The sequence below is a fragment of the Chiroxiphia lanceolata genome, chromosome Z (assembly GCF_009829145.1).
Source record: "Chiroxiphia lanceolata isolate bChiLan1 chromosome Z, bChiLan1.pri, whole genome shotgun sequence".
NCBI lineage: Eukaryota > Metazoa > Chordata > Aves > Passeriformes > Pipridae > Chiroxiphia > Chiroxiphia lanceolata.
Window position 1 is genome coordinate 7,684,701 of NC_045671.1, and position 18,237 is coordinate 7,702,937.

Consider the following 18,237-nt stretch of genomic DNA (forward strand, 5'->3'; position numbering starts at 1 on the left):
CCCCTCTTTCCTGGCCCCTACAGCCCCTGCAAGGCTGCTCTGTGAGCCAGAGCTGTCATCTGCTGAGGTCAAAAGTATCTTCTACATCAGGAAAGACCCCTTTGAGGTCTACACAAGGGTCCTTCCACTAAAGCAAACACTGGGCACTGGAGGATCTGGGAAAAACTGCTTTGCTGCCCTTTGGCCTGGTTTTACTTCAAAGAGGAGGAGTTACCTGCCTGTACTTAGAACACCCCAGAGAGACATGCTACAGGATGAGTCAGGGGACCACAGGGTGAGGCCAGATGCCCCCTGAAGGTGCTGAAGGCTGCACAGAGAGCTGAGGGCTTTGTGCTACCTAACATCCAGGTGGATCCAAGAATCCCAAAAGCCCAGACCCAGAAATGACAGGCATGCCTCACAGCTGAAGGCTCTCACTTGAATACCCCATCCTGCCCTGCTGTAGGTTACCAAACCAGGAGCAAAAGGTTTCCTTGCCCCCTGGGAGAGGAGCCTCTGTCCTGAAACATGCTGGTTACTGCAATTAAGTTTTATGCTGGAGATGAATGACTCTTCTGTCTCTTGGGATGTCCTTTGCCTTTCCTGTGCCTGGTGTGGGAGGAAACGCAAAGAGGCAGATCCCCCAGGAATCAGGTTTTGCAGTCTAGGTGAGGACAGCAGCAACACCCAGGGAACAATTTGAAGTCACCTGGGAGAAGGTGGACATCTCACTTTGGGGCATTTCTCTTTGATTTGTCTCTAAACAATCTGTGAAGGTGTACCCAAGGCTCTGGGTGCTTCCTGTGAAAGGATTGGAGACAAAAAGGAAATGATCAGGTGATTAACACTGTAAAGTCTCTGTGTCCATAGGAGGAACAGCTGTGCAGGCTGGGAACCTTCTGTTCCCACAACACATCATGGAAAAGGTTGTAGTAGAGGCTGCAAAGTTACAAGGGCGGAGTGTGATCGGATAGAGAAGGACCACTCATCATCTTCTTCACCATGAGGATGAAGGCATGAAAAAAGCTATCAGGATCAAAACAAACCAAAGGAAATGATTCTGCACTCAAACAGGTCATTAGGTTGGGCAGCTGTTTTGCACAGGATGTTGCAAATGCTTAAAATTTATCTGGTTTCAAGAATAACTAAAGAAATTAATGGGAGAAAAATGTACTGGAGACTATTAAATACAAGGACACTTCTGACTCAGGGAGTCTGAGTCACAAAAAAATGTCAGAGGTTGAGGAAATATTCTGGGGAAGTATGACTTGTCCTTACACCCCTCCAAGGGTGGACTTCCATGAGGAGAAATGCTGGAGTAGATGGGCCCCTGTGGATATAGAAGCACCCAGCACTGAAACGCAGTGTTGGTCATAAGTTTATTATCTACCTGTGTGAATCTGCCCCAAGACCTCACTGCTGTGCTCTGCAAAGCATCTCCTGGAGGTATGAGGTTCGGGGGGGGGGGGGGGCAGACGACACATGTGGCACCCAGCAGGTGGGGAAAGGAGATAGAGCCCAGCAGGACCTGTGCAGGCAGGTCCCTGGAGATAAGGCGACATCGGGAGAGTCACTCAGTGCAGCGCCTTGATAGAGCACCAGCCACTGGCTCTAAAGCCAAGAGACAGAGCCTGAAGGCCCCGAGATAAGGCAAGGACAGAAGGAAACAAACCATGGCCTGGCAGTGAGAATTTCCAAATCTCCTTTTTCATTCCTGCGACGCAGTAAAACAAGGTCAAAAGGGAAAATATTCGATGCAATTAATACATACTCCAAGCAGGCACAGCCCAGCCCATCCCAGCTGCCCCAGCCCCAATTGCAGGGTCAGGCTCTGAAGGCACGTTCAAATATCTTCATAGTCTTCATGACCAAGGTGCCCTGAGAGCTGTACGGTGAAAGCACTGGCAGGAGCAGGATTCAATGTCATCCCAACAGATGGTAGCACCTTTCAATCTTTTGGGCTATTCTTACATCTGTGTCCATAAAAGAGGAAGTCCACTGCCCCCAAAACAGCCCCCAAATTTTCAAGCCCTCTGTTATCTCCATATCAGTCTTGTTGCCATTTGGTGGCTGTACACTGTCTTCACACCAAGAACACTGCAAAGCACTGTTGTCCCTCCCTCTGTGTGCAAAGTATCTCTTTTGAAGCCAGTACCAGTGATGGCAGAGAGCCTTGAAATCTCGGGTCTCATTCTGCAACCACCTCTAGGGTCAGTAAAATGCTGATGGACACATCATCAAACTGACGACCAAGAAACACAGTCAGGGATGGGATCCCATCCAGAGGGACCTGGACAAGCTCGAGATGTGGGCCTATTGGAATCTCACGACGTTTAACAAAACGAAGCGCAAGGTCCTGCACCAGGGTCGAGGCAACCCCCAATATCAATCCAGGCGTGAACAGATCAAGAGCAGCCCTGCTGAGAAGGACTTGGGGTGCTGGTGGGTGAGAGGCTGGACATGACCCAGCCATGTGCACTCACAGCCCTGAAACAAATCCTGTCCTGGGCTGCATCCAAAGCAGGGTGGGCAGCAAGTCAGGGGAAGGGATTCTGCTCTGGTGAGACCCACCTGGAGCACTGCACCCAGCTATGAGGCCTCTGGCATAAGGAAGACATGGACCTGTGTGCTGGTTTTGGCTGGGGCAGAGTTAATTTTCTTCACAGTTAATTTTTTTCACAGATATGGGGTTGTGTTTGGGGTTTGTACTGAACACAGTGATCATAATACAGAGATGTTTTATTGCTGAGCAGCACTTACACAGAGCAAAAGCCTTTTCTGCTTTTTGTACTGCCATGCTGCAAGGAGTCTGGAGTGCATGGGAAGTTGTGAGGAGACACAGCTGACCCAAATTGACCAAAGGAATATTTCAGACGGTCTGATATCATGCTCAGCACATAAAGTGGGGGGAAGAGGGAGGTGGGGGGGGACATTTGGAATGATAGCGTTTGTCTTCCCAAATTACCATTACACGTGATGGGGCCCTGCTCTCCTGGAGATGTCTGAACTCCTGCCAGCCTATGGGAAGAAGTGAATGAGTTCCTTGTTTTGCTCTGCTTGTGTGCACCAGCTTTTGCTTTCCCTATTAAACTGTCTTTATCTCAACCCACAAGTTTTCTCACTTTCATTCTTCTGATTCTCTCCCCGATCCCGCCACAGGGGAGTGAGGGAGCAGCTGCATGGGGCTTGGTTGCTGGCTGGAGTTAAACCACAACAACCTGTCAGAGGATGCCTCATCCCTGGAAACATCCAAGGCCAGGTTGAATGGGACTCTGAGCAACCAGCTCTGTTTGAAGATGGCCCTGCTCACTGAAGGGGAGTGGGACCAGCTTTAAAGGTCCCCCCCCAACCCAAACCTTTCTATGATTTCATGATTCAGTAAGTGGGAAGGCTTTTGCTTTCTCTCTCTTTGCCAAGCTTTTGGAAATACCTCCAAGGATGAGAACAGCCAGGAGCCACATAGGCTCCTGTTTTCTGAGAGCCCCAGATAAAATATTACTCAAATGGCTTTTATTATTTATTAATCATCAGAATATGAAGACTAACAGCAGGGTACTTTCATTGTGCTCTGTTATCAAATCTTTTGACAGCTTTTTCAGATTTTTAAACAGCAAGTAGATGTAAAAGAAGCACCTGTGTACATGTATTTCATAAATATGTGAAAGGTGACTGTAAACAAAAAGGAGAGTAGGGCAGTAGAGTCAATGGGAGAATATTTTCAGATATATTAAAAAAAAAAACCACAGAAAATGCCTTATGATCAAGTCAAGCTTAGAAATGGCCCTAAAAGAAACAGCTTTAGACTGTTAGAGGACAAGCCAGGCCCACTGTTTGTAAACCCTCCCCTCTAATTTCTTTTGCTCCTAAGTGTTCAGATATATGAAAATATATCTCACTCTAGGGAAAAACCCTGCATTTCTGAAGCTGAGCACATGTTCTGTTGTCTAGGGAAGAATATGAGTGTCCTGAAAATGCTCACCAGTGCTGCACTTAAAGAAAAAAAAGAAAAAAAAGATAAATCTATTAAATATGGATGCTGAGAGAAGAATATGCTTGAGATGGAGAAAAGCTTTTATCAAAGTTATGTGGCCTCCATGGTATTTTGGCTGCTTCCTTGCAAAAAGGATTCACTCCTTGTAAAGTGCTGCTTCCTCTGGTTTCCATTTTGCAGTCCCTGCTTTGTACATTTTCCCTGTGGAAGGAGGTTCTTTCAGGCCTCCATCCCACAAGGCTTTTCTGCTTTGCCCCACTCACCCGACTTTCACACCAAAGGGGCAGCAGGAAGAGAGAAATAGCCAAAACTTGCCCTTTTTGGTTCTTTTTGACATCTGGCAAGTATATTTAGATTTTTTTTTTTAACTTCCTCAGAGCAAGAGTGAGGAAAGGGCCTTTGATTATCTTAAAGATGAGGGGAGTGCAGATCCACAGAACCAGACTGCAGCCAGCTCACCCAGAGGAACACCTCCCCTGCAACAGCAGCGAATACATCATCCAAAGGCAAGAAGAAAAGCATTTTAATTTAAAGCACTGTGCAAGCGAGCATCCAGATGCAAAGGCCTGGGTTGACTCTTAAACTCCCTCTCTCTTCTAGACCCTTGGTATGTCTGTACATAGGAAAAACAAACCCATCTGAGATAAAATCCACAGTTTATAGTTTGAGGCAGCATCAGGGCCTTCTCCACCTTTAAAATGGGTCTGCTCCTGCAGAAAGGACTGGCCCTGATGTGAATCCAGATGCAAACTTGGCTGTTGGCTCCTTCCGCACCCTGCCATTGCTTGGACTGACAGCTGAAGGTGGGAGAAGGGAACAACCCCTCCTACAGGCCAGGCAGAAGATGCTGAGTTGTGCTAGAAGGGACAAGGAAATGGGATGTGCCAAACCTACCCGTATCAAGAGCTTCAAGTTGGTGTGGCCAACAGGTTTCCTGCAGGATGGAGAAGCATGAGGTTAATTAATGGAAATCTCACTGCGGGTAAACAAGTCTGGAGGAGATCTACCTGGCCCTGCAGGCAGCTGTAGACGGGGACTGAGATGTTGGCATAGCAAAGCATTTAGGCACAGCACCTGCAGGGCACACCAGTGTTCTGCCGTGCCCATAGGTGCCCCAGGGACCCTCTTGCAGGACTGAGCCCTCCAGCCCCAGTCACAAAAACAGGGCAGGAACATACCTGACGTTGCCCCAAGGTCTGCAGCAGGGTGCTGAGGGAGCAAGGGGAAACAACAAGAGATGTCTCGAGGGGATTGGGCGCAAGGGAGCTGGTGGGGCCAAGAAGCAGGTGATCAAACCCCTGAATAGTCCCTGCAAGCTCCTGTATCTCCACAGGTCTCCCTTCTCCAGGAGGGCATGTGAGCATGGACATTGCTGGAGGGTTTTGGTCATGTGAGCTCGTGAGCTCAGACCAGTGTTTTTCTGTCTGTGTTTTTCCCAGACCCCGTAGATGCTCTTTCCAAATTTCCATGGGACAGCAAGCCCTAGGGTGGAGATGACAGCACCTCTCAGCACATTTGGGCCAGGCAGCAAGGCTTCTCCAGACTTGTTCCCCTGTCTGGGAAATTTGCATTAATTACCCTCATGGTGATTCAGGCTCCTGCAGGAAAATTCAGCCTCTTCCTCTCCACACGTGAGTGCACAGACCAGTCTGTAGGAGCAGTGCAAGGGTCTTCCCCTTCCCAGTTCTGCTTCACATCCACCACAATGTGGTTTCCAGAGCTCACGGCTTACCTGTGCACACAGGGGAGTGAGACATTTTATCTACCACACAAGACCAACAAATAGTTTTTCAGAGGAACATCTAATTTTCAGGAAGCTGGAGGTGGAGATGCTGAGGGAACATCTCCTGCCCCAAAGCCCCTCTGGATCTTCTCATCCAAGGGATTCTCTCTGCCATTCAGCCTCCCAGGACTGTTGCCTGAGCCTAGGGCTTGGTGCTTATGCCGCTGTTTGGTTTCCTTCTTCTCTATCTGTTCATATTTTTTGTGAGAAGGGTCATGAAAAGGCCAAATTTAGCCTCAGCAAAGCAAGGTCCAATTCGACTCAGTTGGCCCTCCCTGTTTCCCAATGGAAACTCTTCTCTGTGGTCAGTTTCCAAGGCCCCAGGAAGGACCCGAGTTGTGCATCTTCAGCTAAGCCTGGCTGGCCCTGTATTTTAATGGAGTTATTGGCATTGCTGCTGGAGACCAGCCCACAGAGACCACCCAAGGTACGGCAGCAAGTGAGAGCACTTGTAAGTTCAGCTGACAGTGGCCAATAATGTGCCAGTCAGCACTGATCATTGGTGTTGATGTGCACCCAGTCCCCAAACCCGGAACAACTTGAGGCCCAGTAGAGCCTCCTCCTCCCCCTCTCTCACCTTCTGCAAAACTCTGTCCCTTATCACCATGGCTTCTGGCCAAAAGCAAGGAGCTGTCTGCTCTGAAGGTAAAAGCAGGGTCTAGTGAACCCACTCAGGAGTGCACCATGCAGCTGCCCTGTGGGCTCCAGCTCTTTTACCTTCCAGTGCCTACCTAATCCAGATGTCTCATCCTCAGGAATGGGGACAGCCAGGAGTCCCTGCCTGATGGTCACCCACTCTCAAGGGACTCACAGTCCTGAAAGGCTGACCCTGCAGCAGAGGTGAAGGTGAAACCATGGGAATGTTGGTTTAGGCTGATGCATTTCCCGGAGCACACCAGGGCCCTGTGCTGCCTTATCCCAGTGGTGCTGACAGCCACACCATCTCGGCCATGCTATAATGCTTGAGACAGGGATGCCATGTCCTGTGCAGCAAGAATAATCTAAAATGCCAGTTCCCAACACAGAAATTATTGCTGAGGCTGAACAATATAAATATTCCAGTTACAGCCCCATCAATAAAGCATTATGTCCCCCAGCTTGCTGCTCTGGAGGGTGGCAATGGTCACTTCAGGCTTCAGCAGTATTCTGATGGGTCCCTTCCGACTCAGCATATTCTATGGTTCTATGAGATCATGAACCTGTGAGAATCACAGCACATCCCACCACCACTGTGTGCAGCTGGAGGACTGTCTCTGTAGCAGGCAGGTTGAACACACTCAGATATTTCCGCACACTGAGCCCAGAATGGGAGGTGTAAGATGACCTGAACAGCTGGTTACCCGAACTCCTTGGAAATACAAACCACTGTCTGACAGGCATAAGGTCACAGCCATCACACTCCTCAGGCCCTGGAATCACAACTGAAATAGCATTGTAATGCACTTATAATTTATTCATCAGCTGAATGAGAGCAGCAGCAAGCATTGTGATGGCATTCTTTTATCAAGCCCTTGTGATGGACTTCATCCATTTTAAAAGAGCAAGCTGTAGTCAAAAAGAAAAAAAAATAAAAACAATTTTATTCAAATTAAAACAAGCAAAAAAAAAAAAAAAGGAATCAAAATAAGGAAAAAAACAAACCCTCTCCTCTAAAGACTTCTTTTTCTCCTCTTCATTTTTCTTTTGCTTTGCTCTGGATCCTTCAAACTTTGCACTTCTCTGCTGGTGGCTACTTTGATGCAAGATGCTCCTGTTAACCCAGATGCTGCTGATTGATGCTCAAAAGCATCTTTTCATCCCTGTGATGAGTTCTGCCTGAGGATCAGCTTGCCCCATTTTGGGGTGAAAGAGAGCCAAAAGGGGAATTGCAGGAGACAGACTTTTATTCTCAAAGATTCACAGCTGCTTTCCTTGAGTACCTGGGTGCTCTGCTCTCTCAAATATAGGAACCTATATAGGTGCCAGTGTGAATGTGAGGACTCCTCTCTGCCGTTCTTTTTTTTTGGATGTGAGAATCGCCCCGTGCAGTAATGCTGCACTGTTCACTTGGGCAGCAGAGCACAGAATTGTGCTTTGATTTCCCTCACTAAATACTCAGGTAGTTTTATGGGAGAATCTTTCCTTGGCATCAGGGCATTAGTGTCTGGGCAGAGATCCATCACCGTGGTGGCTTGTCTGTCCTCCAGTCTGGGATTCAGGTATCAGCGTAAATAAAAGAAGCAGCCCCGGGTTCCTCTGTCACTGGTGCCTCCAGGGCTAAGAAACCAGCCTGCAAAGCCTGTAGTGGTGTTTCCCCTTGGCCCATGGGCAGGGATCTGCTGCTGCCATGGGAATGGTGGGCTGCCAATACTGGTATGGCCATGGCTGGAGATTTGCATCCAGCCAGGGCAGTGGCACTTCAGTAAGGAGATGGAGGAAATAGTCCTGGCCCCTCTCTCTATCTTCCATATCCCTACAGTGATCTTGACAAGAAGAAACAGGGTAAGATTTGGGTGGGGGGAAGACCTACCAGTTCTCTCATAGGAAAGGGAGCTGAGCCCAGAGCTGAGCCACACTGACCTAGGAGCGAGCAGATGTCCCCTTTGGGCAGTCTGAAGGACAAATATTAAAGAACTGGCTGGGCAAATCTGTCTTGGGGTGTTTAGGACAAGCTGATACTGCCTTGGGGCAGGAGGGTGGTGAGGTGGACCTCCTGATGTCCTGCTATGCTTCAGTAGAGCTCAAGGAATAGCTGTTGGCATTTTGAGTTACAAAGGACTCCTGGAGGGAGATGTGGGCTTGGCAGAACTCCTACCCTCTGCCTGATCTTCATCACTTCACTATCTGACATGCTGAGGGTGAGACGGTATTAAAGTCCAGTCCAGAGTACCCAGAGTCATCTTTTATCCCAGTGAGTCCACTTCCCTGTGGTAAGGAGCAGGTATCTCATCCTTTGAGCCACTCAGGAAAGAAATTAGATAAAGCAGGTGAAGAGTATCATGTGAGACGATTCTGTCCCAGGAATGGAGTCACACAGGGAGGACCTCCCATGTCTTCCCACCTCTTGTCCCCTCCCTTTGACAGACTTTTGGAGCAGTAATCCTCTAATGTGACACCAAGACAGGTTTGCATTTTTGAAGCTTCTGCTGCTGCTAAGCAGAGGAGTTAACTTTCTCTCTCCATCAACACAGCTCACAGGAAGGAAGAAAGAAGTCAGAAAGAGATATATTAAAAACAGATGATGAGAACAAAGCAAAAATGACTTAAAGAGAAGTTTTAATCTCAGATTTACCTATTGCACCAGTGGCACCTTGAGGTCCAGTTTACAGTGACAAGTTCTGCTGCTGAGGGCTGGATTAATGGCACATGTAGCCTTCTCCCCTCCCAGTGAGACTTCCCCTTTCTGGAGCCACATGTTCCTACACCAGACCTTATTTCTTGCTCTCTGAGAGCAAAGAAAAAACTGATTCCTTCAGGTGAAAATAAAATAAAAGAGGGAACAATACAGTTTGTGGCAGACCACACCCCATGGAGGGTCCTGCTTGCAGGCAGGCAGTGACCATCCACAGGAGAACAGCTAAAGGAGGAGGAGGAGGAGGACAATGTTTCATTTTTTCATTATGATATATCAGAGGTGATTAGAGCGGAGAAATGCCATGTAATAAATCAAAAAAGTTATGTCAGCCTCAGGACAGCCTGGGCCCAGGGAAGGGGACACTGGGAAGAGCAACTGAGCCTCTCTGGGAGCCCAGGCAGAAATGCAGGCAGGAGCTTTGGAGGGGGCAGCCAGGCTGCCCAGGCTTCAAAATATTCTGTTGCTTCAACAGTTTCTATTTTCTTTGAGCATTGAATGTTTTTGCAGGAGAGGAGGGAAAAAAGAGAGAAAAAGACCAATATTCTCACTAAAAGCAGACCCAATGGAAAATTTTCAGCCAGCCCTATTGAGTACACTAGGGCATGCTTTACTTTCTGCCTTGCATGATTACCTCTTTCATTAACATTCGAGACAGGCAGCAGGCAGAGATAAATCCTGAATAACTCCAAACTTTGCTTCTCTCATCTCTCCCAGCGTTAGGCTGGTTCAGACAAAGCCTGTGCTGGAGGCTGGCTGCAAGGAAAGATGTTTTGATTACCATAGAAATAGGGGCATTGCAATCCCGAAAGAGCTTGGCTCCTGCACATTGTCCTCTGAGCATGAGCAAATCCATGTTTCACCAGCAAGCTGGGATGCCCTGTTATGAGAGCAGGTCTTTGCTGGCTGGTACCAACACAAAAGGTCACAGCATGTGTTATGTCCATCAACTCAAGACAATTTCAGAAGGATGTGAACATCCTTGAATGTGTCCCAAGGAGGGTAACAAAGGTGGTGAAAGGACTGGAAGGAGTGTCCTGTGAGGAGCAGCTGAGGACTTTGAGCATGTCTCGTTTGGAGAAAGCGGGTGCTGAGGGTGTTGCTCTCTACAGATTCCTGAGGAGGGGAATTGGAGAGAGAAGTGCTGAAAGTGCTGAGCTCTTCTCCCTGGTATCTAGTGACAGCACACATGAGAATAGTTCAAAGTTGTGCCAGGGGAGGTTTAGACTTGACATCAGGAAGCATTCCTTTGCAGAGAGGGTGGACAAGCATTGCAACAGGCTACCTAGGGAGGTGGTTGATGCCTCCAGCCTATCAGTGTTTAAGGGACATTTGGATAGTGCCCTTAAAAACATGCCTGAACTTTTGGTGAGCCCTGAATCAGTGAATCAGTGTTGGGCCCAGTCCTGTTTAATATCTTTATCAATGATTTAGATGAGGGGATTGAGTCCACCATCAGCAAATTTGCAGATGAGAGCAAGTTGGGGGGGAGTGTCAATCAGCTGGAAGGCAGGAGGGCTCTTCAGAGGGACCTGGACAAGCTGGAGAGTTGGGCTGATTCCAAGGGGGTGAAGTTCAACAAGGCCAAGTGCTGGGTCCTGCACCGTGGCCACAACAACCCCCTGCAGTGCTACAGGCTGGGGACAGAGTGGCTGGAGAGCAGCCAGGCAGAAAGGGACCTGGGAGTTTGGATTGACAGGAAGCTGAACATGAGCCAGAGTGTGCCCAGGTGGCCAAGAAGGCCAATGGCATCCTGGCCTGTATCAGGAACTGTGTGGCCAACAGGTCCAGGGAAGTGATTGTTCCCCTGCACTCAGCTCTGGTGAGGCCACACCTGGAGTGTTGTGTCCAGTTCTGGGCCCGTCAGTTCAGGAAGGATATTGAGGTGCTAGAGCAGGTCCAGAGAAGAGCAACGAGGCTGAGGAAGGGACTGGAGCACAGGTCCTATGAGGAGAGGCTGAGGGAGCTGGGGTTGTTCAGCCTGGAGAAGAGGAGGCTCAGGGGAGACCTCATCACTCTCTACAACTCCCTGAAAGGAGGTTGTGCCAGGTGGGGGTTGGTCTCTTCTGTCAGGCAGCTCTCAGTAAGACAAGAGGGCCTGGTCTTAAGCTGTGCCAGGGGAGGTTAAGGTTAGATATTGGGAAGAAATTCTTTACAGCGGGTAATCAGGCATTGGAATGGGCTGCCCAGGGAAGTGGTGAATTCTCCATCCCTGGAGGTTCTTAAGATGAGACTGGATGTGGCACTTAGTGCCATGGTCTAGTAACCACGGGAGTAGTGGATCAAGGGTTGGACTTGATGATCTCAGAGGTCCTTTCTAACCTGGCTGATTCTATGATTCTATGATTCTATGATTCTATTCTATGAATTGGTCAGGCAGTTGTAGGTCTCTTTCAACAGAAATGGTCCATTCTTTCCTATTCTATTCTATTGTCATAAATAAAAAGAACATGGGAGTGAACTTCCACCAAAAACACACCGAGCCATCAAGGAGCTGGTACTTCCCAGCCATCAAGGAGCTTCTCTGACAAACGGTGTTTCATGTCCTAGCCCTCCAGCCCCCATCTGAGGATGTGAGAGCTGAATTAAGCAGCTTTCTGTAAATCTGAGCTCACTCCAAGGTGATAAAGAATGAGAAACAGTGGCTGACCTTTGCCTGCAGGGAGGCAGATGTGGGGGAGCACACATTTTTTTTCAGCATAGCCAGGCAAGCTGTGAATGGACAAGGGATGTTTATCCATATTACCCCTATGACACTGAGCAAGAGCTTGTCTCAGCTCATGAGAAAAGCAATGCCAGTCCCCGTAAGAATATTTTCCAGAGTGAGAAGGGATTTTACAAGGGCTGGAGTACTTTACAGCCTGGAGGCAGTCACAAGCCTGGGACCAGGTATCACTGCCAGTGCTGGAGCATCTTTGGAGAGAGGAATGGGGTAAAGCTCAAGAGGCAGGAGAAAGACAAGAAGAGCAGCCACAGGAACAAGGGGGAGGATGCCATGCTTGTCATTGGGCAACAGCAAATTTGTCCTGGTAGCAGCTGGTACTTCGGGAAAAACATCTGTCTCCTGCTCTCCACTCCGGGCCAAGGTATGGAGAAGGAGCCAGAGTCATGGCTGCCAAGTGCCAAATATAGACTTCCAAACTGGCCCAGCTGCATGATCTCTCACCAATGCAGGCGGCCCTCACTGTCAGTCCCATGCCTTTGGGAAAGTCCATGGCTCTGAAAAATGCAGGAGATTGATCCCGCGGTCATCCTTGCCCATAGGGTTGTCATCAGGATGGGAAAGCATGAGAAACATGAGAGGTGATGGGGCAAGGAAGGAGGTTAAAGCTATGTAATGCTATAGGGATGTTGGGACACATCATCCAACCTGTTTGTCCAAGGAGCAGGTGCCTCTGTGTGGTGGCCTAAGCCCTGCCATGTGCAGAAGGATGAAAGAAATGCCAAGCACAAATGGGTTGTCCTCCTCCTGGACAATCACTGTTATTTTTCTTTCTTTGTTTTTACAATGAATATTATGTTATTCGTTAAAGACTTGCTAAGGAACAGGTGCTGGCTCATGTTCACTGGTTGATATACCTCAACATCTTTGCAATCATTTTTCACTCTTAACCCAGCTGGGGAATGGGAGAAAGGCTCAAAACAGCATGTTCTGGTGTGACCATGTTGCATTTCCATGGAGAATGTGAAAACAACACATGCCTTGTGGGGGGCTGCTAGCTGCCTGTTGGTGTCCTATTGCTCCTGGGGGGATGCTGCAGGATTTTTAGGGGATCCTTGGTCATGAAATTTCACTCCTCAAAAACCATCCTCTGTACAAAAACGGCTGGTTTATGATCATGGGTGCCTGTCGGTGGGCCAACCACACCCCACTGTGTCGTTGTTGGGACATATAATAATATATACGTATATACGTATATAATATATAATATAATATATACGTATATAATAATATACGACATATAATATTCAGCAAGAAAGTTTATTGGAAAGAATAAGGAAGCAGCAGCAGCCACGAGCTGCAATTTACAGCCTCTTAAATACAGCTCTTTTGGTACACGTATATCACACAGATAGGTCAGCTTAAATACACAAACTACAATGCTCACAGCTAATAGGTAGATTTTAGCTGGACTTTCTCTGGACTTTCTCAGTCCAACTTTCTCACAACATTTCTGTGCACCTTTCCCTGTTTTCCTTTGATGTTCATATTTTTCTCAGTCACTCTGTTCAGAACAAGTCCTCATTCTCATGAGACAGTGTTCCCTGTTCCCACGGGACAGCTCTCTCCTGCTGCTCCTCTGCTCTCTCAGGATGCATCAGTACGTTGTCAGGACCAGGGCCTTCATTCTCAGCCAGTTTCTTGTTCCATACCAGGGGTCCCGGCCCAGCCAAGATTCCCCACACCACTGTACTCACCCCAGACCTGAGACTATCTGAACAGGCCGGATTGATGGGCCAAGACCAATCGTATGAAGCTCAACAAGGCCAAGTGACGGGTCCTGCACTTGGATCACAACAACTCCCTGCAGTGCTTCAGGCTGGGGGTAGTGGGACTGGAAAGATACCCAGTGGGAAAGGACCTAGGGGTGCTGGTCAACATGAGTCAGCAGTGTGTCCAGGTGGGCAAGAAGGCTGTATCAGCAATAGTGTGGCAGCAGGACCAGAGAAGTGATTCTTCCCCTGTACTGGGCACTGGTGAGGCCACACCTCGAGTGCTGTGTCCAGTTCTGGGCTCCTCCATTCATAAGGACATTGAGGTGCTGGAGTGGGTCCAGAGAACAGCAGTGAAGATGTTGGTGAAAGGTCTGGAGTGCATGTCCTATGAGGAGTGGCTGTGGGAGCTGGGAGTGTTTAGCCTGGAGGAGGCTCCAGGGGGACACTATTGCTCTCTATGACCTGAAAGGAGGTTGTAGCCAGGTGGGGAGTGAGCTCTTCTCCCAGGCAACCAGTGACAGGATGAGAGGACATAAACTCATAGAATCATAGAATATGCTGAGTTGGAAGGGAACCATCAGGATCAGCGTGTCCAACTCCTGGCCCTGCACAGGACACCCCAAGAATCCCACCAAGTGCCTGAGAGCACTGTCCAAACGCTTCCTGAACTCTGTCAGGATTGGTGCTGTGACCACTTCCCTGGGGAGCCTGCTCCAGTGCCCAGCCACCCTCTGGGTGAAACACTTTTTCCTGATATCCAACTTAAACCTCCCCTGACTCAGCTTCATGCCATTTCCTCGGGTTCTGTCACTGGTTACAAGAGTGAAGAGATCTGTACCTGCCCCTCCTCTTCCCCTCACAAGGAAGTTGTAACTGCAATGAGGTCTCCTCTCAGTGTCCTCTTCTCCAGGGCGAACAGACCAAGTGCCCTCAGCCGCTCCTCGCACGGCTTCCCCTCTAGACCCTTCACCATCTCTGTGGACGCTCTCTGACAGCTTAATGTCTTTTTTTATAGTCTCGAGCTGCGCCAGGGGAGGCTTAGGTTCCATCGGGAGAAACTTCTCCACAGAAAGGGTGATCAGACACTGGAAGGGGCTGCCCTGCCCGGGCAGGTGGTGCAGTCACCGTCCCTGGAGGGTGCTCAAGGAAAGCCTGGACATGGCACTCAGTGGTGGTGGATCGGTCACGTGTTGGACTGGATGATCTCGGACGCCTTTTCCAACCTAAGTGACTCTGTGATTCTGTGACTCCCCCTCCCCGGTGACCGCTCCCTCCCGTGCTGGTGCTGAGGGGGGGATGTCGCGGCCCCTTTAAGCGCACGCGGCGAAAGGTGGGGGGCGGCGGGCGAAGAGGGAGGGGCGTGGCGCGCGGCGGCGCGCGCGGCGGCGGTGTGTGGGGGCGTGTCCAACGGGGCGGCGGGGGCGTGTCCCGCGCGCGGCGGGGGCGTGTCCGGCGCGGCGCGCTGAGGTCAGCGCGAGCGGCGCCGTCACAAAAGGAAGTGGCGGCGGCGGGTCCGTCAGCGCGGGGAGGGGCGGGGGCGGCTCCGGCACCTCCGGGAGCACCGGGAGCACCGGGAACAGCGGCACCGGCACCCGCGGGGCGGCCGCGGCGGGGGCCGCGCCGCGCCATGGCCCAGCAGCAGATGAGCAGCTCGCAGAAGGCGCTGATGCTGGAGCTGAAGTCGCTGCAGGAGGAGCCGGTCGAAGGCTTCCGCATCACCCTGGTCGACGAGTCCGACCTCTACAACTGGGAGGTGGCGATCTTCGGGCCCCCCAACACGCTGTACGAGGGCGGGTACTTCAAGGTAGGGCCTTCCCCCCGCCCCCCGGGCCGCGCGGTGGGGCCGGGCCGGGGCCGGGCCTGCGGGAGGGGGCTCGGGCTCGGCCTGGGCAAGGCGGGGGGGCCGCGCCTCGGCCGCTGCCGCGCTGGGAATCTGCTCTTTTAGCCACGGAGAGCCTCCTGCGGGACTCAGGGAAGGGCGAGAGTTCGCCCCTCCCGCCCCAGGGTGCCCCCGTGGCTCTGCTCCCTGTGTATGTCACAGAAGCACAGGGCTGTGGCGGTTGGAAGGGACCTCTGGAGATCATCTGTTCCGTGTTCCCGTATCCTTCCAGGATCTGATGGGAACACAGGAAGGATGGAGCAAGACTAGTAAAAAGAGCATGGAGTGATAGGACAATGTGTAATGGCTTCAAACTGAAAGAGAGTTAGGAAGAAATTCTTTGCTCTGAGGATGGGGAGGCCTTGGCAGAGGTTGCCCAGAGAAGTTCTGGATGGCCCATCTCTGGAAGTGTTCAAGGCCAGGTCGGATGGGGATCTGAGCAACTTGGTCTAGTGGAAAGTGTCCCTGCCCATGGCAAGGGGTTGGAACTGAGTGATCTTTAAGGTTCCTTCCAAGCCAAACCATTCTATAGTTCTATGATGATATCTGTTTCAAAGGAAAGGACTTTCCAGCCATCCCTCAATAGTTTCACTCATCGATGGCTAATTCAGGATAAAGGCTGTGTTTTCCTCAGAACTTCATGGGTTTCAGGGCTGTTTTACATGATTATTTTTTCTACTCCTGTTTTCTTCCTCTCCAAACTTTCAGAAGGCAGCCTTCAAAGGGCTGCAGCAACACATAATGGGTGAAGGCAGATAAATGCTTTCAATTCCTCTCTCAGCCTTCCTGTTAATACAAAAAAACTTTTGTGCTTGTTATTTCCACTCTTGTACATACAGCAACTAAAAAATCTGACACAGCTCTCCCAGAAAAGAACTGAAGGGAGCAGACTTAAATTATCAAAACAACTGGAGAAGGAGGAGTTGCACTTTTCTTTCTTAAAACAAGCAACTGGAAGACCTTAGAGTGTGCAGAAGATACGCTGTATCAGGCACACTTCTCTGCACTTGATGTCTGCTTGGTCTCTGGCAAAATATTGTCCCCACCAGCTTGCTTCTCCCAGCAGTTAACTGTTTTAGTTGTGGCTCCTGCATCTCTTATTCCATGCCCTTTGGCTTCTGTCAAACTGAAGAAAATTTTGAATGGTGTCTTTGCTTGACTAACATGTACCTTTGGTGCCTCTTGGCCTCTCCAGGTCAAGGTTTAAAAGCTTTGTTCCACAAAACCAAAATAACCTGTAGCTTGGGGAATAATAGATTTGAGTCACGTTCAGTTTGGCCTCATTGTTTGGGAGGAAGGGAAGACTTTGGCACAAGGCTTGCCTTTTGTAATGAGTTGGCTGGCTTACTCATGTAGGTGTGATAGGTGTATTCTTAGACTCACCTCCATTATTACTTATTCAGGAAGTCACTCCAGTCGTTGGTTGGTAACAGTGTCATCTTCACATCCGAATGGTCTCATGACCTCTTCCTGCACTTAAATTACTCATCCATTTTTTTTCAAAGAAATCATAACGGATCAAAATATGTTTGCTTGTTTGGGGAACTCTCTGGAGTGTGTGTTTGCAGTTGTTCCTGGAAAGAACCTGAAGCGGCCTGTGAAATAATTTGGGGATGTGTGTTAACAAGCATAGATTTAGGCAAGGTCTCCAATTGCCTTACCTCAGTATTGTGACTGTGTTGTCTTTTTGAGTATTTAATGTCCTTGAACTGTTGTGCCTTTCTTCTAAATTCTTTTCACCAGTCCTGTGATACTTGTTTTGAGAGTGGGAGGCTGAGGTCTGGTGGTGCCTCCACCCCTCCAGAGCAGCAGTGTTCCCTTTAAGTAGCATGGCTGAAGTCTCTTGTGTGTTGTTTCTCTCATCCTTCCTCCAAGAGGAGCTCTGTGGGGTGGGTTTTTGTGGCATCTGATCTTTGATTATGTATTCTGACTTCTGAGCCACTGAAAAAGTGGTCTTGGACCCTCATTCTGTCCCTAGGGAGAAATTATGTTCATGGCTCTCTTTGTATTAGGCCTTCAGATGCATTAGACGTGGCTTATGAAGTCATTCAGAGATCAGATTAATACCCAAACTTTATTTGATGAGTGACTTCAATGATGTATTGATAGTATATGCTGAAGTAGTGCTCACCTTGCATCTGTTTCGTTTCTTGCATTTCTTGACGTGATGAAATATCCAGCTTCATTTTGTTTTGTATTTTTAGTTTACTAAGGTTAGGTAAGCAGGATTAGAAATGTGCAATTACAGGATGTAGCTTTTTTTCAGCTTTGTGGCAATGAGAGTCTGGGAACTGTCTTCCACTTGAAGTGTGGTTTAAGGGTAGGAACTGGAGGAGAAGAACAAAGGCTTCTAGTTAAGCTACAGTATAAATATTTTGAGGAAAACCTGTGTTTAAAGTGACCTTAATAAAGAAAGTGTTAATGATTATTGGTAAGGAATACAGATGCTTGATTTGTGCCTGTGGAAATCTTGGAGCTGGTAACATCAGATTTTGGCGTCTTGGGGAAATACAGCCTTTCTCTCTGGGTTGTTGGAATAGCTGAACAAACTGAAAGGAGGAAAGTGCTCTCTCTGCACCTCCTTGACAGGAGCTACTGCTGTCTAAAGCTAGTTCAACATTTGAACAGACTCTGGTTTCAGTTGCAAATCCTGTAACTCTAGCATTTGACAAACTGAAGCAGAAAACAAGTCCCCTTGAATGTTTGTTTAAATGGCAGTTTATCAACATGCTGGCTGTAATAAAGTTGGGGACTTCTTAAAAATTCAAGCACAGCATTTAAGCGTGTTTTTTCAGCTAGTATACCGTGCTCAGTCTGCTGCAGTGCTTCAGAGTTTC

At 49.1% G+C, this 18,237-nt stretch overlaps 1 protein-coding gene and 1 long non-coding RNA gene across 2 annotated transcripts in view; one reads left to right on the top strand and one right to left on the bottom strand.

Annotated features, from left to right (window-relative positions):
- Positions 1–5,094: 5,094 nt before the first annotated feature.
- Positions 5,095–6,413, bottom strand: LOC116780916. The gene is made up of 3 exons (XR_004354707.1): positions 6,331–6,413; positions 5,549–5,702; positions 5,095–5,452 (listed from the first exon to the last, which is right to left on the bottom strand). It is a non-coding gene; the product is annotated as an uncharacterized LOC116780916 (long non-coding RNA).
- Positions 6,414–14,991: 8,578 nt separating this feature from the next.
- Positions 14,992–18,237, top strand: part of UBE2R2 (ubiquitin conjugating enzyme E2 R2) — a 53,856-nt gene continuing 50,610 nt past the window's right edge. The window contains exon 1 of the mRNA XM_032676035.1: positions 14,992–15,325. Coding sequence (XP_032531926.1) covers positions 15,149–15,325 — 177 coding nt within the window. The 5' untranslated portion in view covers positions 14,992–15,148. The remainder of the gene's footprint in view (positions 15,326–18,237) is intronic.